Source organism: Arthrobotrys flagrans (genome assembly GCF_004000055.1).
Source record: "Arthrobotrys flagrans strain CBS H-5679 chromosome Unknown unitig_0, whole genome shotgun sequence".
NCBI lineage: Eukaryota > Fungi > Ascomycota > Orbiliomycetes > Orbiliales > Orbiliaceae > Arthrobotrys > Arthrobotrys flagrans.
Window position 1 is genome coordinate 3,259,542 of NW_027137550.1, and position 22,155 is coordinate 3,281,696.

Here is a 22,155-nt window from a genome sequence, read left to right on the forward strand (position 1 = left end):
AGAAACGATAGAATGAAAAGAGAGGGAATGAAAAGAGAGGGAATGAAAAAGGAAAAAGTTTTTGAGGCCCTGTCAGTTACTACTATAGTCATGATCAAGGAGGTCGATCTCCTGTGTGAGACTAGCACTGTCAGAATTGGCGAGATCTGTGTCAATGGAAGTTAGAGAAGCCAATTCAAACCCGTTGTTACTAACGTTGTAGGCTTCGCTAGACATACCACTTGGCTCGTCCTCTTCTAATACAACCAGTCGGTCAACGCTATTCCTGATATCTGGATGCACAATGTTAGCCAACTCGATTGCGTTCGCATTATCGTATGTAAAAGTTGGTTTCAAACTTACTTTCGACTTTGAGTCTAAGCTCTACATCTTCATCCGTCTCGTCCATCCCCTCGCAACAAGGCCCTAAAATTTGTAGAATGTTCGCAAGTCGGGTTTCATCCCGTATCATCTGAGGTCGAGTCTTCGCAAATTTCGCATCGATCCAAGCGATAGCATGAGCGGTAAACTCTCGTAGCAACTCCTTCTGGTTACTTCGCACCTTCTCACTTTGGTTCGGAATGTCGCCTACAAAATTTCGCAAAAGGAAGTCCTGGGTTGCAGATCGGACCGCTTCATCGTGGTATGTCAGCAAGGGTGGTGCCCAGATTTTCGCGTTCTCTGTGACCTGGTTGGAGATAAAAGCAGGGCTGAAGTTCGGATTGCGAGTCACAAAAGCTGTCTTGAAGAAACTCAAGTGTTCAACACCCCCATGAGCCCCGATTGTTTTGACTTCTAAAGCAATTCGTCGAACCATATCCCGGACTTCAGCGGCCTGTTTAACATTCTCCAGGAAAACGATAATCGCTTGTAACGAAGGTTCCGCGAGGTGCGCCGGATCAACAGCAACTGTCGCATGAAGAGCCCTGGCGATATCAGGCAACATCCCTAACTGTGGCTCGCTGGAAACCAGCTTCTTCAGAATCTTGTTGATCGCCTTGATACTAGCCGTGATGTCTAGAGATTTGTAAAGTATGTAAAGACCATTCTTTTTAGTACAATACCTAAGGGCGGCTAGTTCGCGACGGCTGATCGGAACACCGTAGCCCTCATGGTACTCTCGACTGCTTTCATCCTCTTCATCGTCGTCCCCGTCGCCAGTCAGGTTGTGAAGATCGCAAACTTCGAGAAGAGCGGCAATGAACTCGAGAAGGCCGGAATGGAGCATCTTCCGACCTTTATCAACAAATCTAGCAAGAGCGCCATATTTCATTTTCGCAGCCCGCGGAAGAAACTCAATCATGAACACTTCGAGCGACCTTCTCAAGAATCCAGCATTGATAAACTGAACCGCGATTTCGGCCGACAATTCGGCAACATTACCAAGAAAGCCGAAGTAGTCATCCCATGCTCTCATATGGAAGCATAGTACCTCAAAGTAATCGCCACACTCTTGGATCATCCATTCGAAGAACTCGAGCTGCTTAGGCCCTCCGTTGTCGATGTTCTGAGCCGCAAATATGATCAGATTTCCGAATTCCTGTCGAACCCTTGGAGTACCACATTTGAGGAGTGTGTTTCTTAAATAATCGGGGTGCAGCTTTAGCCAACAAAGCAATCCGTTGCAGCAGAGACGGCAACCTTTGATGGTTTCGCCCAGCACTGTGAGAAAGTCGATTGTTTGCTCGCAATCCTTGATCTTGATAGCGATTTGACCGAACGTATCAAGCATCAGCTGTAGCGTATTATCCTCAAGCCCATGCTCTTCAGTGCAACATCCACCGTTAAGCTCTTGTAGGCGGTGCATAAGCCCGGAAACGAAGTCCAAATGACAAGTATCGAACAAGCAGTACCGTCGCAAGGCGTTCTCATTCTCTTCGAATATGGTCTTATATAATTCGGGTTCAACTTGGATCGGTGCGCGAGGTTGCTGGGGTTGTGATGCTACTCGTTCGTAGAAAAGCATATAGGCACTGTATGGCTTCATGAAGGAATGTGGAAGTAACCCGTCCTTAGCTGGTAGTGTATCCGGGCCTCCAAAACAGTTGTACGGGATAGTGGAAGGATCGAATAAAGACACATCGGCATCATTAAACTCAAACCACATAGGTACCCCTTCGATGGTTTTTCCCTCTCTATCCTTAATATAGGAATAGTAATGCCCGGTTTCCGCGGTGCCGCTGTGAACGAGAACACCGACCAACTCGAACTCGTCATTTGCGACTTCTCCTTGTTGTGTACCATTAAGTGCGTCTATCGAGTATGGGTGCAAGTCGATTCTAGTCGGAAATTCGAAGACATCGTTAATTTTGCTTCGATTCATTGTTCTCAAGTCGAATTCAAATCTCTTGAGATGGAAGATGACTTGATTCGGGATTTGTTTCAGGCAAGTTCTAAACCAAGTTTGTTAACCAAGGCGAGCAAAACACAAACAGAAGAGCTGGGATCGAATCTGCTTACCTTTTAACGGCATCGACATGCTTATTGCAATTCGTGCAAGAGTATTTGTTGTCTAAACTATCAGCACCAGCCTGACTTTACCAAGATTGGAGATAGAGGCCACTTACCGCCATTCAAGGTTTCACCTTCCACGAAAGCCTTCAGAGATTCCTGAAGATTCTTCTTTCCCTTGATATCGCACTGAATCGCGGAAAATGACTCCTCTCGCTCCGAAACGTGCTCGCACTCCATGGATTTGACTTGCTGGACAAAAGTGCCGCCGAAGAAGCCTCGAAAGTCTTTCTTAGAATCCGGGGAGACGATTTGACTTTCAAGTCTGTCGCAAAGCAGGTTGTAAAACTCTTCAACATCCATTTGAATACCGACGTCAATCAGCTCTCCATCATAGTCACGTATTGTAGCAACGAAATCCTTTGGTTCGAAAGCTCTCTGCCATGAATCCTGGAGATTCGCAAAGATCGTCTTTAGGGTATCGAGTGGGGTAAAAGGATCCGAGCTCGAATCAGCATTGAGGATGAATTCTCGGAACGGGAGGTTCATGAAAAGTTGGATCAGAAGCGAGTTCAAGTAGCAAGTATTCGACAGATTCTTCAGTCCTACGTGCCCGGCTTCGGAGCGAAGCCATCGGCTGCGGTCAACGCTGAATAGAGTCGGCAGCCCGGGTGCAGCTACAAGATGTTAGCAACCCTTGGGAGGATGTAATAGACGGGTCTCGGGACATACCTTCGACGAGGATTTCTTTAAGAAAGCTGACGAGCACATACATGTCCTCGGGAGCTTGTAGAACCAACGTTGATAGCTGGTTTAGATGATTACGTGATTCCGTCGTTAAAACAATGGCACTGTTTGCTTCGCTCGTGTCCATAGCTTCGGAGTCCTCGAGCCTAGCGCTCGTGAGCGGTGGGAATAGGAAACGCTCTTGGAGTAGCGTTCCGAGTCGGCTGGATACAGAAATATGTCAGCAAATTGACGAACCGGCAGAAGGGGTAGTCGTAAGCACCCACCGATGAAACGTCCACGAAGATTCATATCCACTATCTGAGACTTTTATACAAGTGATCAAGAGATTTGAAAGCCCAAAAATGACGTTATCTTGAAGAAGGACATCGATGGATTCCTGACAACTATGTTTCAGGAGTAGATCACACCAATCCGCAAAGTATTTAGAAGCTTGGACGTCGGGTTGCTCATAGCTTGAGATCAAGACGAAAACCTCCTGCGTGGCGTGAAATATTTCGAGACTCTGAGATACGGCGTTCAAAGTATGCGGGATGAGATTGTAGAGACTCTTCCAAAGATACATCGCGACTTTGATAGTCTCCGCTGACAGTTCTTCAGATGAGTCCTGGCTCGCAGGAATTGCGACAAAGGCATCGTGGCTAGCATTGGTGACCGCGGCACAAATATCTTTCCGCAGATCCTCACGGATATCTTCCAGCAGGAATGATTTGAGCGAATCGGGGAATCGGCCATTGTCCAATATTACTTCAAGCCCATTGGGATTCTGGATAGCGAGTGAAAGTACTGATCTAAACGCCTTAACGCCAACCTTACCAGCTTCAGACGTAATGAGCCCCTGGAATTCATTCAGAAGTGAAAGCAGGAATGATATCAGAATAGGAGCGTCGTAGGCAGGTTGCGGAGCAGGGATTGTCCCCGAAGTATCTATGATTGATTAGCCAAAAGATTTAAACCGTAGTCTGAGAAACTAACTTACGAGATATCAAAGGGTAAAGGCAGTCTAAGAGTGCGATGATGACTTCCGTATGAGACTGCACAGATCGAATACCAGAAACATCAAAAGATAATAATGTTTTCGATACCCATTCCGACAGGTCATAGACCTCCGTAGGATCCATCGATCCAACGGTGGTATGTTCGACCACATGCCTAATAATGGCAAGATCATATAGCAACTTGAAGGGGTGGCGCGTTGTCGATTCAATGGGTGATGCTAAAAGGGCTTCCTTCATCTCAGAGTACCTTTCGACCGGGGGGTTAAACCGGCCGATCAGTCGCCAAATCTACCACAACGTCAGCTTAGTATATACGAAAGAAGCCGAATCAACCATACCTTCTCGCTATACTCGTCCGGCAATGTTAACAGCTGATGAAGATCCGCAAAGTGTTTTTGAACCTCTGTTCGTACGGCCTCGTTTGTCGTCAAACCCGCCAAGTTGATCGGCGTCGTCCGACTTTGCAACATCATAAAGCATCTATTGGGGACATGGAGGTCCGACAAAGTGCTTTCTGCTTCGCTCCAGAACAGTTCTTTCCCCGCATGTATCAACCGATAAGTCTGAAAACCGGTAATCAACCCCAGATGGTGATAGAACTCCTTTCCGGTCAAGGTGGCCGGGACCGTGATTTCACATTTCTAGTGTATCAAATTAGTGGCTGGAATCGTTTGAATATGGGAAAAATATACCTACCGCACCGCTATACTTGGGGGCGTGGCCTTGGAATTGGATAGTGAGAGTTTCGCAAATCTCATCATCTAATCCCGGATACTCGAAACTTTGGGCTTTCTGTGTGATATTTGAATTGGCTGGCGTACTTTCCAAGAGATTTTGAAGGACGACCAGAGACCGCCGAAATTTTAGTGCAGCTGAACCTTCAGGGACCGAAGATTCCAGATCGGTCTCTCCCAGAAACGATGCAGCTTCGCCCAGCTCTTTGATAGAATGATTGACAAGGTCGCAGTTAACTTTTGTCAGCAGATTATTACCAGCATAGTTGGAGCGATACTAAAAAATATATCAGTTTGACATTACCGACAAGATAGCGGCAATTAAGGGGACCCACATCTGCAAAGAAGTTGATGAGATAGTTGATTGCTTCGTTTGCAACCTCATCCTGCGGAGCTGTGGTGATTATCCGCCACACCTGGTTGATTCCATCGATTTTCAAAAACTCGAAGTCCTCGCTGATCTACGAGTTCATCTGTTAGCAGAATTTGGGCCGAAAGAATTACGAAAGATCGAACATACATCTAAACCTTGGTTGAAGTACAAAATAGCGTTTTTGCAGAACTCCAAACATGAGGGGACGAAGAGGTACGGCGGCAAGGCGGGGAAATACTCTCTAAATATTGCCCGCATGAAAGTATTCGACTGCAAAGTAACCGTTAGCGTGAAACATATCAAAGGTCTATAAAGCGATATATATACCTCGGCCGCCTCTAGGCTAGTAGGCTGGGAAAGGAAATCGCTGAAGAATCCAAATGAGCAGTTCCGAACACGTGGATCACGAGAGCCTTCGCCGCAAAGAACCAACCAAAGCTGCGAGCCTTGATGATCTTGTATTAATTCGGGAGTGTTAAGCATAGCGAGTCGAAGCAGTTTGAAGATCGGATGCAGGTCTTGGTAGAGGTTTTCAAAGTTGACCTGGCCTTCGACGCACAGAACAGTTTGCCTGACCAGAAGGCCGACAAGGTCGATATCAGCGATTTCGCGGGCGATTGATATAATCGAGCCATCCTCGAGCGGGGATTCATGAGAAGCTAAATACCTTACGATCAGTGAAACTCTGTCAAGTTCGTTGGAAGGATAAGAGCTTACGGAAGCTTTCCAAAACGGCGTTGAGTATGTATAGGTTCGTGGCCTTATAGACAGTGGCCTTCTCGATCTCCTCGATACATTTCGTGATCAGCTCCTTCTTGTCTTCGATTTGGGGACCATACAATAACAGGTCCCCTAGCTGGTTGTAGAGCCAATCAAACTTTGCTGCTAGATAATTAGTGAAGACGGCACCGGGGCCGGAAACCAGGATATCGAAAGATTGTGTCAGGAGTTGTATGACAAGGTTATACGGAGGGAGCTCAAGATTCTACGTCCGGCGGACGGAGTCAGTTATCATTTCCCAACACTACAAGCCGAATCGATAGCGTCACTCACGATAGCGTTTTGTTGGCCATGCTGCTTAACTTCCGCGATAACCCGGTCAAAGTAGGACATGAGAGCTTCATCCCATGCATTCGTCGGGGCTCGGCAAAGAACGGTACACGAGTCATAGTGGTTGCCAAGTGTCATGTTATGGCACAGTTCTTGGATTAACGCAATCGTTGCGTGGGTTTCCCGTTGGTCCTTAACAGCCAGTATTGGTTGCCATACGACCTCCACAAAGTGTCGGTCGAAGTCGCCCATGACTATCAAGAAACCAACCACATTTGCGGCTTTCTGGATGAGCTGGAAGTGAGAGTGAGGCCCTAGTATGTATTCGACGAGTCCCGAGTTCTTAATAAAGCGAGATATGCACCTATAAGATCCTCGTTAACAAATTCCAGCAGCATCACGGAAATGATACGACGTACTGAAGGAGCGGGTCTTCCCGCTTCATAGCTCGCTTCTTCCAAACCTCTAACAGCTCGTTACATATCGTCGTTAAAGCGTGCAGTCTAATTTCTAGCTTCTTGCATTTGCGAAGCGCGAGATCATAGATCGTCATTCGTAGGCAAGCGTCCGATATTAGAGCATAGTATTCAGGCGGGAATGATGCAAAATCGACGGCTAGCCGAAACTCCGAGTTATCATCAATGAGAGCCGGATTGACAGCAACACTCTCGTTGAGCAGATGGGCAGCGTATTCGACGAGACAATTGAAATCCTCTCTAGATTCCAAGAAATTGTCCCCGATAAACTCCTTGAGTTTCTTTTGCGTGATCAGGCTCATGTTATACGTATGCCTGCTAACTTTCTCCTTGGCGATTTGGACCTTCTCTTCCAAGATCGGGTCACCGAAGGCATTCATATCCACCGCCATCTTCAGTACTGCAGTCGGTACCCTGAAAAGTTGCTTGATATGATCTATCAGATCTGGTTGTTTCGATAATCGCTCCAGAGTTAGGTCGAGATACGTCCCGAACCCCTCGAATCCATAATGCTCATCTAAAACCAAGTCGATGATGCCAAACCAAAATTCAGTAATCATGGCCCGAGAAGCCTCGGTGTAGTGCTGAGGCAGTGCCAAGGGCTGCAGACGGCAAAGGTCGGCGGTGGGGCCAAGATATGTTAATGAGCACGGCCGGAATGGAAGCGAGGCCCTAGACCGTATTCGCTCTGTGTCATATTGAACTACCCTCAAAGAAAGCTTGAAATATGCCCTGAGGGTTTGGAACAACCGTTTCGAGGCAGTCAGTGGCTGAGCTCGTAAAGGTTGATTTGAAAATACAAGCCCGAGGTGCGGACTAGGCAACAAGTCAGCGAACCGTCCCATCGTAACATTCGAGATGCATTCGTACCCTCTTTTCATAGCATTATTGATGACGTGCCCGACATATTTCCATGCATGGTGCCCTTCATTATACTCTCGCTTGAAGGCATCGCTATCTGCATCTGCTAGGAGACTAATGCACGGAAGGAGTTCTCTAAACGCAACAAGTGCACTTTGCAAATCTAAGCGCTCAAGGATCAGTACGCAAGATTGGATGGAACTACGGTTTGTGAGAGGACAGCCAGACGGGTGAACAGCTTACCGTGACCGACTTTTGTATACATAGGAATGAAGAAGGCTCTGCCCGCAGCATCCGTAGGCGTCCGAGGTTGTAGTTGCGGAAGGATTTCCGTCGTGAAAGTGTCATATTCAGGAGCCTGCGTTATACAAAGCATTAGCGAACCGTACTTGAAGAAGGCTCAGCGTTCCTAGCAACCAGTAGGGGTGTCACCCACCTGGTTCACGCTACTATCGTGCTCCTCTCCTTCGTCGTCCAAAATATGGACCACTTCTCTTCGTTCTCTTGTGCCTTCTCTTTCCTTCGATATGACATAGTTTTTGTTTTTATAGGATTCTTCCTCGGTGGCATCCGAGCCACCTGCTGTCGGCGAGGAATTCTCGGACTCCGGCGATGAATGTGTATCGTCGGATTTCGGGACAGCTTGCAATTCCGGGTCGATCGTATTGTCGTCCTCGTCCGGAGCTGTGGATGTTTCTGTCCTAGTATTTACAACAACAACAACTACACCCTGTTGTTCTTCAACATCGTCGCCGGCCATTGTATCTTCGGATGAAGTGTCGTTCTGAACAGTAGGTGAACCGTTCGCCATATTTACGTCTTCTCTCAAGTTGTTCGCTTCAGCAGCCATGCACTCAGCACTAAGAAGCTCGACCGTAGCTAACGTCGCAGGGCGTTTTCTAGGTCTCGCCGGATCGGATTCGTCGTCGTCTTCGTAGGATGGGCGACGTGGAGGAGTGGGATTGTTAAGCCCGTCGAAATGGGTTCCGTTGATTGCTGTTTGGTTCATGTTGATAGTGTTTGATGAAGTCGCAGAAGTTGGAGATGGTGAACTCAGCTGTCCCGTCGGTGCCTGGTTCTCGATTGCCATTCCAAGGTGGATGCTTTGTCCATTTCCTTCCATGCAACTAACTTTGGGAGAATTGCGACGGGATTTGATCGATTGTTGAAGGGTGGTGGCCCTCGAAAACGGTTTGAGGTGTGAGAGAGAGAGCTAACCACCCGCTTGACTATCAATACCGAAAGGACGGGAGATGACGTAGGGGGACTTTTCCTACTGGAGCAAGATATGGAAATATTAGTCGCGAAGTAAGATCTAGGGAGGAAAGAGCGGATGAACGTTATAGCTATAAGTGATGTGGAAGCGTAGGTGAGATAGCTTGGAAGAGAAGGAAGGAAGAGAAAGAAGGATATTTTTGGAGGTGGATTGGAGGAGCGTGGGATGTGGAGGGACAGGACGGAGGGACGAGACGAGGCTCAGAAAAGTGTGTTGACAGCGAAAAGAAACCACAGCTGCACGCCCGGGCACCCATATTCCCCACAACAAGCTGGACTGCGGCAGTCCGTCTTGAAATGAGAGGTTTGGAGTAAAAAACGGGACCAGGGAATATCATCGGACGGGAAGTGACAGCATTCAAGGAAGGACGGGAACACCTTTTCTGGGGTGCCGAAAGGCAGCTATCCGTTGGTTGCGGCGGGATGATGTCCTATGCTGCTATGCTAAGCTTTGAGTTGGGTTAGTTGTTTGCTGGAGGAGGAGAGCTACTATAGGCGAGGCCCTTGGTGTGCAAATGAACGCGACCGACTGATGGAAAAAGGAAAGGGAAAGAGGAGAAGGGAGAAGGAAGAGACAGGGCAAACCTCTCGCTCTGGCAATTAATTAGCTCGCAGCAGACGGGCAAGCACTGCCATCTACGCAGTACGACCGACTCATGGACTGAGTACTGTCCGGTGGATGATATATTATACTGGGAATTATACCCAGGTATATATCTCTAACCGATCACAGCCGTGTGGGTGTTCTCTCACGACTCTAACTTCATCCAGTAACCAAAGTGCTTAGGTGGTCGACAGCTGAATTGATAAGATGATTCAGATTCAGATTCATACAAAAGAGCACCAAGCCAAGGACTGTCCAGGCGAGGGTCAGCGCCATATCTTTATGTTATCATTCTCGATGAGTCCAACGATCCCACCAAGGCACCCGGAAGGTAGTCAGGCAGTGCGCAGTAAGGATCCAGTCCAGAAAACTGACGAACCTGAGCTTGCAATGATGAGTGACCGGGGGTGTCCCGTCTCGATGGTTGGCATGCAGAATCCCTAGTGAATTGCCATCTCTTAACCACAAGGTCGTGAATACATAAATTATCCGCACAGCTGCAGATATTAGATCCGGAGGATACAACATGTTGATCACGAGGTCGCGCGCCCGTCGGATTATAGTATGTAAGGTCTGGGTACGAGACAAAGTTTAAACCTCGTATCGTGAATTCGTAGAGCATCGATCCTCTTCTTAGCCTACGCCATAACGTACTTTATTCCCGAGTCTGGCGGAGGTGTACATGTACCTGGCCGGCGGTCACTTACTTAAGCACCTACCGACTTGGTAGCTCCCATAGCTCTGGTAGCTTCCAGCATGAATAAACGGGTAACTGTGGCGCTATTTTCCGTCAAAGTGTCCTTGTCAACACACGACCATGTCTCTGCTATAAAAAGCATATCGTCAGCATCCCACCAAGAGCTTCAAAGACGTCGAGTCGTCAGCGACAATCCGAATCCCTCCCTCTTCCATCATGACGATTCTTCCGACGTTCGAAATCCTGGGATTCCCAGTATCCCTTCCAATCCTCATCATCTCCCTCCTAGCTGTCGTCATAATCCCGATCGTTCTGGGTAGACTGCTCGCATCCGGCTCAAAATCCGGTCCGTCTTCCGTCATTCTTTTCGCCGGTCCTCGAGATGCCGGGAAGACCAGCCTTCTCCTATACGTACGTCTCCATTGTAACTTCCATGATTATTGTAGAATTCCCGACTGATATGTTCAACAGCTCCAAGAGAAAACCCTCATTCCAACCCAAACTTCCACCGCCCCAGCAACAGTAAAACTCTTCCCGTTGGCCCTCTCACCCGCCGACTCCCAAGACGAAGGCTCTTCCACAAAACCATTCCACATAAAAGACACTCCGGGCCACCCGAAGCTTCGTTCCACGGCCATAGACACGATCGTTCAACCCACCGAATCCTGCATCGGAGTAATCTACGTCCTCGACTCCGCTGTTCTATCCACACAAGCACGAATCACCGATACCGCGGAATATCTCTACGAGCTTCTTCTGGCTATCCAAAAGCGATATGCGATTTTATCCGAGTCTGCGACTTCCACGGAGCCTATTCCGTTGTTAATCGCGTGTAATAAAAATGATCTTTTTACGGCTCTTCCATCAACCAAGATCGGTAATCTACTCCAAACGGAATTGAGTAGGATGAAGGAAACGAAGAGAAAGGGACTCTTGAACGCCGGAGCTGGAGAAAATGACGACGAAGACTTGGATCGAGTCCTTGGTGATGAAACCTCTGACAAAATCACTTGGGAGGGTCTGAAGGAATTTGGTGTGGAGGTATCCGTGCAGAGCGGAAGTGTCAAGAGCGGTACCGTAGATGGCTGGACCTCGTGGATGTCTGCTTGCTTGGATGCTTGATTTAATTTCTTCGTCGCCAGTTATTCTAATCATCTAATGTAATATAATCTGTTCTCGCAAATTGGCTATGAAATCCAGGCCACGAAGGCCACGATTCTTTCATGTATAACCCGTCCCTTCCCAACACCTGCCTGAACCATCAGGCCCCGTACGCCTCCCTTTCCTTCAGCCCGTTTACAACCGTCATCTTCGCCGCCTCCCTTTCATTAGCCTTCATCGCAATCTGCCCAACTTCCGCACTAATCCCCTTGACCCTCTCCTCCACGACCCCCAACCTCCCACCACCGCCACCCTCACTTTCACCCACACACCCCCCAAGACCCCTCACAACACCCTCCCCTTCCTGTAAATACTTCAAATGCGTCCCCCAAAGCTGTTTGTACAAATCCTCTTTGGCCTGCAACTTTCCCGTCCTCCCCTCGATCGCCTTCGCCAACCCTTCCTCGGGGTTTAACGACGCAATACCCATAGACCTCCATATCTTGCTTTCCAAATACGCTAGTTTCTCATCCATGGCTGATGGTTGTTGTTGGGGTACTGGGGGTGCTTTTGCTTGAGATACGAGATTTCGATGGTGGGCTTGCATCGCTTCATGGAAATCTCGCATCGAGAGGTCGAATAAGATTTGCATACGCCCGGATACGTATTGCATGTTATTCCTATTCGAGATCTCTGCTTCGGCTTCTCTATTCCTCGCGTCAAGAATGGATAATGTATTCAAGATCTGTTTTTTCCAACCTCGTCAGCAGATAAGCCCCCCTACCTTGGGTAAGAGTGTGAAAATGAGACCCACGTAAGCACACCTAACCGCCATGCTCCCCCTCCTCCCCTTCCCCTCTGCCACCAAATGTTCCAAAATCGGTTCCAACAACCCTTCTTTCGCCCTCATCCCCGCCACCTCCGCCACCTCCACGATCAACTCATCAAACTCCTCACGATCGATATACGGCGCCCCTTCCATCTCCCTATGCTTCTCCTCGTCACAAACATACTCCAAAAACGTCCTATCAACTCTAGTCTTTATAATCTGTTCTTCAAGCGTAGCCAACATTTCTGCATATTCGGTTGCAGCGGAGATTACTTCATCTCCATCCCTTTCACTGGCGAGGAGGATATCCGAGATGGTACTTTGTAATCTGGCGAGCAGTCTGTCGTCGTTACGCGTGATTTCGGACATGGCGGACATTGTGAAGTCGAGTTTTCCGGTGGCGCCTTGGAGGTCCGAGAGGCTGGCGCGGAAGTTGGATTCCAGGTCGTCTATCTGTACCCTCATTTGTTAACACAACGGGTTAAAAAAAAGTACGGATTCGAAAAGATGTACAGCGGCGGCATTTTGATCCCTCTCGGATGCATAGGAACGTTGAAGGTGTTCCCTGTTCTGTAGCAACTCCGTCTGATACGCCGTCTCAGTCTTTACTTTGGCCTGATGCTCAGACTTAAGCCGACTCAAACGACTAATATCCCGCCTAAGGACCTCATTCTGAAACTCCAAAGCCTTAAGCTCCTTCTCAACTTCCTCATCGTCCGCTGCTCTCGAACTCAACGGTGGAGCAGTAGTAGACAACAAATCCGTAGACTTGAGCCCTTCATATCTTATAAAATAAAATAAAAGCCACCAAATTAGCACACGTTCCCAAAATGCACTCAAAACAATCTAAAAGTGGAACCCATGCATACATTTCCCTCTCCTCCAAACTCAACAACGTTTCTTTCCCCAAACACCGCCGAATAAACCCCTCGATCTGCTTCACGTTCTTTTCAGAATCAAACGCCCATTCGACATCCGCGCGGGTTAGTAAGGCGCCATGCTCGCGCAGGCAGTCCAATAGCGTTTGTAACGCTGCCGATGCAGAATCCATCGCATGGGATCTAGGTATTGCATTGGGGGGAAGACGCGGCTTGTGTGTTGTCGCTGAAAATGTAACAAGCTGGGAGCTGATTACTTAAGCTGACAGGGGCTCTTGTGTCGCAACAGGAGCAACGCAATGACTTCGTTCAAATCCGGAGGTGCACGTTATGTATAAAGTCTGAACGGATAAAATGTACTCCGCCTTTTGCCCCGAGGTCATCGGGTCTCGTGTTTTACAACGACGTTCGAATAGACTACGGCATACGATCCACGTCTATATCTTGGCGGAATCTGGAAACTTGAAAAGCACAATCAATACGTTCACGAATTAGATACTCGCGACGGAGCCAAAGAACAAAGTGAACGGATTCATAGTTTTCCGTACGGCCTTAGCTGTGCAACTGTGCTCTCATAACACGATTTGACCTGCTAGTTCTCCGATCCTTCGGCTGGTTGGTGGACGAAGAGCCTGTGCATCTTTGGGCTGCCCCAATATCATAGGGTAGAAATCCGTTAGGTGATAAGGCGGCGTAAACCCGCTTCATTGTGGCGGGAACCATCTAAAACCAAATAAGCAAAGAATGTCTACTACATTCCGGAATGCTGTAATTGCCCCTGAGCAGGGGTTACCTGAGAAGGTGCTTCCGCCGCAGCTATTTCACAATACCTCCATGATAACTACATCATTCACCTCCACCAAGTCTAGACCATCAAACATATCAAGTGAAACACCATTCCGAGATCTCAGCCTCTTCGATCGAATATGAAAACAGCCACTGAGGAAGAATACCTTGCTCTCGTCAAAAAATCACTTGAAGACGACGGCCGAAGCCGTTGGACTATCAGCACCTGGGTTAAAGAGAAGCTTCAAGAGGAAGGTAAATACCTGGGCCTCATTCACGATAAACGTATCAAGGCCGTCCTCAAACAAGGCGTTGAATCCGGGGAACTCGTTCGTCCTAACGGTCCCCTTGGCTACATCTACTTGAACACAGGTGAGTAAATGAGTTGTTATTGTTGGTGTTGTTGCGCGCAACACGTTTGCCCAAAAAACACCAACCGCCCTCTTCGAGCCAAGACCCAGGGCCAACCCCACGTGATCTGACTGTCTTTTTTTCATTTTGTGTGGTGAGCTAACCCAAGCGAAATTCTTCTGTGTTTCTCAACCTTCCCTACAATCTAGATCCCTTGATATCATCAAAGTAGACGTCGACCTTCAACCTCCCCATCCCGACATATACCGATTATCTAATTCCGTTCCGAACACGCATCATTCAAAATGACCAAGAGAACTAAGAGTATGTCGACAACCTTTTGGAGACCGGTGGTTTCGTCCGTGGCGAGATTTTTTGGAGGATGATGCTAACGACGGGTTTTATTCAACAGAGGTTGGCGCTACCGGTAAATACGGTGTTAGGTACGGAATCATCGCCTTGTGATTGCTTTAGAATGCGACATTGTAACGGTTTAAGGAAACTGGATTCGACGCTTTTACAACCGGAAAGATGAGATGGAGGAACAATATTTGAGAACAACGTACTGATGGAGGCCCTTTGAACTTTGCAGATATGGTGCTTCGCTGCGTAAGCAAGTCAAGAAGATGGAAATCAGCCAGCACTCGAAATACACATGCGCCTTCTGCGGCAAGACCACCGTCAAGAGAACTGCTGTCGGTATCTGGGATTGCAAGGGCTGCGGAAAGAAGCTCGCTGGCGGTGCTTACCTGCTATCGTACGTTCGATTCCTTCCCACAACGACCTTCCCCCCTGGAGATCTCAAAGGGAATTATACCGGATAGAACGGACCACTAATTCGTATCATCTCTAACAGAACACCTGCCGCCGCCGCTTCCCGTTCGACAATCCGTCGTCTGAGAGAAATTGCCGAAGTTTAAGCGTTGCATTTTTTCTCTTTCGTTTTCTTTGATTACAACCTCTTTCCTATACCCACCTCGACCTCTCAGAAAAGCCGCAGATAGACTTATTATCAATATCTCATTGCTGCAATGAAAACACACCCCCACAATTCTCCATAATCCATCTCTACGACTCCCGCCACTACTCTCTGACGAAGAATTCATACGAGGTTTTCACTTTGTTTAATGGGCATGGCTTTGTTACAATCGGTGTTCTGTACTCGCCGAAAAATTTTTTTTCCTTATCTTTTCGTGTACATCTTCGTCATCCACTTTTTTTTTCTCTTTGAATGACATGGACATGGGATAGCTTATTTGCGAACCATGGATTTTCCAGACCAGAAATGGAAACAAGTTCAGGTAGATCGTAGGAACTCGCTAGCTTTTCAGTTCTTAGTTCTCTTTTTCCGTTCGAATCAAGTGGGCCCACCGTAGACTCTTTCTTCAGGATCTAGATATGAATCGTCCCAACCCTCGCCAGTTGGGCAGGTGTTGGTGATGGGCTTCAGCCGGAAAGAGTGCCTGATACCTAATCTCATCCTAATCTACAGAGGTGCATGAACTTATAAGGATCTTGTAACTGTAAGCCCTGTGGTTACCCTTTATGCGTAATTCCCTGGTAGTGTAGCCTGAATGCTATGTTATGTTTGACCCTTCAAAGCCCAAGATGGCGAAAGGCCGTCAGATGAGCAAATTGGCGTCTTCGCTGCGACCGCCCATTTCTTGGGGGGGGGAATCGGTAACGGAGTTCAACACCCTGTCGCTGTCCTGTCGCTTGGGTTCTCCATTCACCAAGTATAAATACCCCGGGTCCCCAACCTGTCTTCCTCCAACCTCAGCTCATCCTCAGCTCCCAAGCCAGAATCGAAAGGATTCAAACCCCCTCCCGCTACCGATTATCCATATTCTCTACGGGGAGAACTCTACCGGAGTTTCCTTGATACTTCTTATTTTCTTCGGCTTCGAAATCTCTCGTTGTTGTTCTGCGCTCGGGCCCTCTTTGCTCACAAACTCCCACCCCCGCAACTCATCCCGTACCTGACAGGAACGTTAGTGCCACGCCATTCCGAGAGACAAATACTTAACGAAAAACACCATCGCCTGAAACCTCCAAGTCCAAGAAAACGAAAAGATTTGAACAATACGCTCGAACGAAAACTCATGTCCCAAGCGACGATACCTATACTTTATCATGGACCCTTGTATCGTCTGTCTTGCGGAACTGCCGGACAAAAATCTCCCCCGGACTGGCGCCGATGGCCTCCCAATCTCGTACAACCTCGACGACCTAGCTGAGTTTCTCTTGGCACGCCTCCCTTGTTCCCATTTCATGCACAACAGCTGCCTGAAGCCTTGGGTCGAACGCGCAAATAGTTGTCCGATATGTCGGAAAGCATTCAATGTTGTCGAGCTTGTCACGAGTCCAACCGGTACGCCCTTTTCTTCCTTTTTTTTGCCTCTACTCGAAGTGCTTTTTCCTAATTCCAATGATCAATAATAGGGGAACCGCTATCAAGCTACATCGTGGACGACAAGACCCAAATCTCCGAAAGCAATGACCACAACATCCTCCCCTCCGGAGCGAGTGAAAATGATAGGGGAAGAGCAGGAGGAGGCTTCTCTCACGAGTGCTTCATCTGTAATGAGTCAGGGTATTCAGATCTCCTGCTTTTTTGCGATGACTGCCGTAGTCCGTATCATACTTACTGTCTTGGCATCGAGGCAGCTCCCCGGGGGTTATGGTACTGTCCGCCCTGTGTGATTGAACGTCCGTCGCTCGGATCGCGAAATAATGATTCTCGCCCGGCCGGAAGAAGAAGTCGTACAAGTCCGAACTATGATCCCTGGGAAAGAGTTTGGCTCACCGTCGGTGGCCGATACGAGGCGCTTGAAGTCGAGTACAGCACTAATACTGAAGACGACGAGCCCATCGAACGGGATATAAATGCATGGAACAGACGAATCGATGTTGCCAGACGGTTGGGAGCTGCGGAGGTTTTAAACGAAGCCGTTCCTCGTATTCTGGAACGCCTGCCCCTGGTCGAGAAGGAGCCGGAAATGTCTGTAGAAGAGAAAGAGGCTTGGGCCATGCTTGAAGAAGCAGAGGATGCCTTGCTCCACCCCGAACATCACGAGGAAGGAGAAGGAGAGGAAGAAGAACCAATGGACGAAACACAAGACCAAACAGCCGAAAGTAACGCGGCGGCATCGCGGAAGAGGCGGCTTAGCAAGCTTCTAACATCCTCTCCTCAGGCCGATAGAAAACCTCGCGAAGACGGAACCAGCGTAGAACCCCAGGATGTTCCACCCGAATCTCCGTCCCAGCCGGTCCCGGAGCGGAAACTCAAGCGGCCAAGAACCCGACGACTTGTCCCGCAGCCCTTGGTTAATCTCGACTCACCCCCGGTCGAGGCCGCCACCCAACCCAGACGGCTAAGCGCGGATGCTGGGTCGAATTCACCCACTGCCACTCGAGACCCTGCTCCATCTTCACCTACTCTCCTTGACACACTCTTAGCCGACATAGACAAGCCACAACCATCCACTATGGCCGGACTAAAATTCCCCCGTCCGATCTCAAGCAACCGGCCCACCTTCCTACCTCCATCTTCCCCATTGACGCCGCCAATGGAAGGTCCGGACTCTTCGCCCTCATCTCCAATCAACGAGTACCAACAACCTCAAGAGGTCACGCTTCCCCATAGCCCACCGGCTGAACCATCATCACCTCCACCGCGTCAAGACTCAGCATCACCCTCCGGTTTATCCCTCTCAAGCAAGAAGGAAATCGAAAAACTCGTCCGCCTGGCGTTGGCACCATACTACCACGCCGGCGACATGTCGAGCGATCAATTCGCCGAAATTAACAAAGCCGTCTCAAGAAATTTGTACAATAAAATCACAGGTGACGGAAGAATCCGTGAATGGGAGAAGACGAGGTGGATGGGATACGCGAAGAAGGAAGTAGAGAAGCACGTGGAGATTTTGAAGAACTCGAAGGTTTGATTTCATTGTCATATCAGGCGAACCTTGGGATTTTTCTCTTACAGACGAGGCGACCTAGTGGGGTTTAATTAGCATACCCCGAGTCCTCTTTTTTAATGAATAGTGTATTTTTAGCGCCTGAGTTCTATGATTGAAGGCGATAGCTACTTTAGTCTAGCATACTTTTTTTTTTTTTACTGGCGTTGGATCAGGATTAGGATTTTCATGATCTCCCCTTTTTTTTGATTCCGGTGGATATTTCTCTGCTTTTTGGCGTCCACATGATACCCAGCTTTTTTCACTGCCGTACTTTTTGGCGTCCTTTTTCAACAAAAATTTTTCCATTCCATGTTCCTAGATACTCTTTTAGACTATGAACGCGAGGTCAACCTAAGACGGGGGTTGACGGATACACGTCATATTCTATTTCGAAATCCCCGAGTACTTACCTAGGTGCCCAAGGTACCCAACGATGGGTTATCTGAGAAGTAAATGTGTTTACACGTAGGAAACAAAACCATAACGCAAAGTGATCACAAGAAAAAAGAGAATATAATCCAGCCAGAAGAGCTCTCCGGAAAGCATCAATCCATGACCACGACAGAGCTCTTTATGCACCCAAAACTCCCCACAAAGATAGACCCGCAAATGCTCAATACTTTGCAAAGAACAAAGACCACAAGATAAACTTGAAATAAAAATAAAAAATAAAACGAAAGTTGTGTGCCCTCCTGAAACGGGCGTCAACAAAAAAGAAACCTTAGGTATCGTAGATATCCCCAAAGGTTTGTACTAAATCAAAGCATCACCCCTTCTCGTCTTAAAAACCCTAAGCAAATCCTTCGGCTTTTCAATCTTAGATTTAAGTTTGGGTTCCGCCTGTGTTCTACCCTTGTAGAACATAGCGTTCGGACGATCCCCCTTCGGGCAAGAATTCCCAGCACACTTAGGAGCAGGCTAGGCCTCTTTATCCATTTTGTACGCTGAGATCTGTTTCTTTATGGCTTCGACAATATCTGCAGCTTGAGGTGGGCTCATAGCTTCGAAGGCGTATCTAAAGAACTGGAGTGTTAGGATTGTGTCTCTTTGGAGAGGAGCGCTTAGAATAGGTGGGTATGCCTACCGCTTCCATTCCCTGGACTTCATGGCAATTATTTTGAAGTTTAAGGGCGCCTTGCGGGATTGTTTGCAGCCGATGATCGAGCTGATATGAATACTCGTCTGTAAAATGCGTCAGTAGGCATCGTGGTTACTTTGATAAGGGATAAATAGCTTACTGTTTTGGGAGAGTCGAAAAGTGTTTTATTCTGATCTGACGGCATGATATGAACGTATTCTCCGTCAATAGCCAATACACGCTCGTGGCGACTGCGGATTATGTTAGTAAACATTGGCCTCGAAGGGGTATAGGTTGAAGTCGTACCTGATAAATGACATTGGCATCTTTCTCCAAACGGTAAACTTTTGGTACCCCGCCGACGATAGGACATCGTGGGCTGTGATACTTTGCGACAACAGCGTGTGCCTCTTCGCAGCATTCTTCCCAAAGAGCGATCCCGCTGATGAAGAAATTAGTCTCAATGCCACTCCCGTATATATGAATATTCAACATACTTTGCTGGTTTACCACGCCAGGAGACGCATTTTTATCGGTAATGGGATCGAAAGGCCCTCTGACGACAAGCTCAAGCTCTCCTCTACCGTCCAAATCCTTTACCATCCGATCTAATGGAACAACAGTTGTGGTACCAAGAACTCTCAAAATATGCCGCGTGGGATCTATATTCTTCTTCTTGCAGATGCTATCCAAAACTTCTCCGATATATGTATCGCTTGTGATCCTGAGGACAACACTTTGATCGTGAACCTCCGGGGTGTTGCAGAAGATCTTTAAATGGGAAAGAGCGCCTTGTCTGGTCCCTGATTGGTTGATGACGAGTGGTGCATCCGCAGGTTTTGTTGGAGTTTGTGTCGCTTTGGCGGGGACTGGGCTGCTGTTCGGCCCAGAAGGTGGACCGGTACCTCCCGGTGTCGTTGGCTTCTTCGGCTCGACTTTCGGTTCGACCTTGGGTGATGGGAACAATCTTTCGTTTTCCTCGACTAAAATACTTATAAGAATCTTGTCCTGGAGGGGAATCTTGCGCTGGGTGATCGAACACCTCTGTTGACTTACATTGTGCTTTCGATGCTTCAACAAGTACAAGGTCTTCGAGTTGGTAGGCGGATATCGCGCGCGTCCGCTCCAGGGCTGGCCGAAAAAATTAACGACTTGATTATTCACAGGTAGTTTGGGTGCTTACGAGGAAAGTCTTCGTCAGGTTCACCAGGCTCGTCCATTATGTGCAAGCTCCATTTGTTGACGTTACACTGTTCTTCCGTGAGCGGTGGTTGTCGGTCTTCCTCGCGGTATCGATAAAGTATGTATCCGAGCGTGTCAGCTACAACTGTCTCTACCTTTATCCCATCCTCTATAATTGAACGTTTTACGATCACTTCGACGAACTTGAGCCGTTCCGTGCTGAATGGACAGTAGACTCGCAGTCTCAGTGGTGCAGAAGAATCGGTCGATTGGCCGAAGCGGCGTAAGACGGGTCCGGTGGCCTTCATATCTCCCTTTCCAGAAAATTTGGTATAGACGTCCAACGGGTGCTGCATCTCCTCTTGATTTGCTTTGATTAACTGTGTCAAAAGGGAGACTGGCTGGATCACCGAGATGGGTCTTGGTGGAGGGAGGGGAGGAAGTGCCGTCGATGCTTTGTTCATTTGTATCCCGTTGAACAAAGGAGGCGGTGTCCCTGTATTTGATACCATGAGTGTCGAGCTCGCCGTCACAGCACCAGCGAAGTCGCTTGAGATAGTCGAAGCATCATCTTCATCATCATCACCTTCGAGATCCTCGTCGCTATCAAAATCAATCTCGTTTTGGTTTCGAAATGATGTCGCTGGAGAGGCTCTCAGTTGTTGTGCGAGTTGTTTGAAAGCTTGGGTGTCCTCATCGATACGATGCGAAAGAAGGTTGAGGGCATCATCATCAGTTCCGGTGATCCTCTTGCTACGCTCGTACTCCATCATCCCATGAGATCCACTTCGAGTTCGGGAGCTAGTAGATTTCCCGGGCGAGGTTATAAGAAGCCTTGGGTTTGCGTGGTTCGCATAATGTGTAGGAGAGCTTCCAGCACGCTGTCTGACTGGCATCTTAGGGAACTTGATATGCTGTGTCCGACTGCCAACTTCCTCATCAACATCAGATTCATCAGACAGATCCGAACTATCATCGTCGTCGACTTGGCCCATCGGGCGTTGCTGGTCAGACTGTTGGTGGAAATTCCGGAGAGAGCCGTGACTACCGGCTGCCACACCCTTTCCCATGGGTCTCGTTTCACTGTCCGCTTCTTCGTCAAATATCTTCGGACGCTCCAAAGCAGCCGATCTGGGTAGGGCAGCAAAGTAATCCGTGGTCCCGCCAGCGGGTATGGGAGGGGAATAAGCTCGACGGTTATAGTTCTCAGTTTCCGAGGGTCTGGGCCAGCCTGCGATCTTGTAGCCTGGGACATTGAAGACATTTTGGTTCAGATTGATCAGACGCTCGCCAACACTATCTTTGACGGATGCCAGGAAACGCGTTCGTACTTGGTGGATAGCGTATCTGGAAAACAGAAATCAGAGTTAGAAATCTGGTACTCGACGACGGTCACTGGGGCACGGACTCTTGGTTGTAAAGGAGAGACATTGTCACTTGTCGAATATGGGACTCGAATCTATCGAGGCCCTAGAGTCAAAGGTCGAATGGAATAGTATCATATGTCACAGACGTTGGAGGTTTGTGGGAGTGAGTGGATTGTAGTGACCACTCTTTCGTGTTCGTGTGGATATGTTACCAGGGATGGCGAGATGTCGGAGGTTGAGCAATTGGTAGAAATTGGGGAATCCTCCGATCTATAGGAGGCATGGTCCTATCAGAGCTGTGGTGACAAGCTTGGATGTGGATGCGAAGTCGGGGCGAAAGGTGAATCCCTGGTAGAGAATTGAAGATTGAGCG

At 48.3% G+C, this 22,155-nt stretch overlaps 7 protein-coding genes across 7 annotated transcripts; 4 read left to right on the forward strand and 3 right to left on the reverse strand.

Moving 5' to 3' along the window:
• Window positions 1–72: 72 nt before the first annotated feature.
• DFL_004002 (uncharacterized protein) lies at window positions 73–8,678 on the reverse strand (the record flags this gene model as incomplete). The annotated part of the gene is made up of 19 exons (XM_067633026.1): window positions 73–146; window positions 219–272; window positions 343–2,372; window positions 2,440–2,491; window positions 2,547–3,107; window positions 3,163–3,380; window positions 3,444–4,104; window positions 4,157–4,463; window positions 4,514–4,816; window positions 4,872–5,186; window positions 5,245–5,370; window positions 5,430–5,552; window positions 5,610–5,941; window positions 6,000–6,267; window positions 6,336–6,696; window positions 6,752–7,624; window positions 7,679–7,832; window positions 7,913–8,027; window positions 8,106–8,678. 19 exons carry the CDS (start codon window positions 8,676–8,678, stop codon window positions 73–75), a joined length of 7,500 nt encoding a protein of 2,499 aa, XP_067491235.1.
• Window positions 8,679–10,461: 1,783 nt separating this feature from the next.
• On the forward strand, window positions 10,462–11,367 carry DFL_004003 (uncharacterized protein; the record flags this gene model as incomplete). Its single annotated transcript, XM_067633027.1, has 2 exons — window positions 10,462–10,656; window positions 10,717–11,367. The coding sequence occupies 2 exons, from the start codon at window positions 10,462–10,464 to the stop codon at window positions 11,365–11,367; spliced, it is 846 nt and encodes a 281-aa protein (XP_067491236.1).
• Window positions 11,368–11,506: 139 nt separating this feature from the next.
• On the reverse strand, window positions 11,507–13,226 carry DFL_004004 (uncharacterized protein; the record flags this gene model as incomplete). Its single annotated transcript, XM_067633028.1, has 4 exons — window positions 11,507–12,091; window positions 12,161–12,628; window positions 12,689–12,959; window positions 13,045–13,226. The coding sequence occupies 4 exons, from the start codon at window positions 13,224–13,226 to the stop codon at window positions 11,507–11,509; spliced, it is 1,506 nt and encodes a 501-aa protein (XP_067491237.1).
• A 753-nt stretch (window positions 13,227–13,979) lies between these two features.
• Window positions 13,980–14,422, forward strand: DFL_004005 (uncharacterized protein; the record flags this gene model as incomplete). The annotated part of the gene is made up of 2 exons (XM_067633029.1): window positions 13,980–14,211; window positions 14,400–14,422. 2 exons carry the CDS (start codon window positions 13,980–13,982, stop codon window positions 14,420–14,422), a joined length of 255 nt encoding a protein of 84 aa, XP_067491238.1.
• A 73-nt stretch (window positions 14,423–14,495) lies between these two features.
• DFL_004006 (60S ribosomal protein eL43) lies at window positions 14,496–15,110 on the forward strand (the record flags this gene model as incomplete). Its single annotated transcript, XM_067633030.1, has 4 exons — window positions 14,496–14,514; window positions 14,603–14,633; window positions 14,783–14,947; window positions 15,047–15,110. 4 exons carry the CDS (start codon window positions 14,496–14,498, stop codon window positions 15,108–15,110), a joined length of 279 nt encoding a protein of 92 aa, XP_067491239.1.
• Window positions 15,111–16,531: 1,421 nt separating this feature from the next.
• DFL_004007 (uncharacterized protein) lies at window positions 16,532–18,137 on the forward strand (the record flags this gene model as incomplete). The annotated part of the gene is made up of 3 exons (XM_067633031.1): window positions 16,532–16,561; window positions 16,633–16,783; window positions 16,858–18,137. 3 exons carry the CDS (start codon window positions 16,532–16,534, stop codon window positions 18,135–18,137), a joined length of 1,461 nt encoding a protein of 486 aa, XP_067491240.1.
• Window positions 18,138–19,073: 936 nt separating this feature from the next.
• Window positions 19,074–21,846, reverse strand: DFL_004008 (uncharacterized protein; the record flags this gene model as incomplete). The annotated part of the gene is made up of 8 exons (XM_067633032.1): window positions 19,074–19,170; window positions 19,240–19,337; window positions 19,394–19,484; window positions 19,540–19,675; window positions 19,731–20,216; window positions 20,290–20,364; window positions 20,417–21,762; window positions 21,824–21,846. 8 exons carry the CDS (start codon window positions 21,844–21,846, stop codon window positions 19,074–19,076), a joined length of 2,352 nt encoding a protein of 783 aa, XP_067491241.1.
• Window positions 21,847–22,155: the final 309 nt, after the last annotated feature.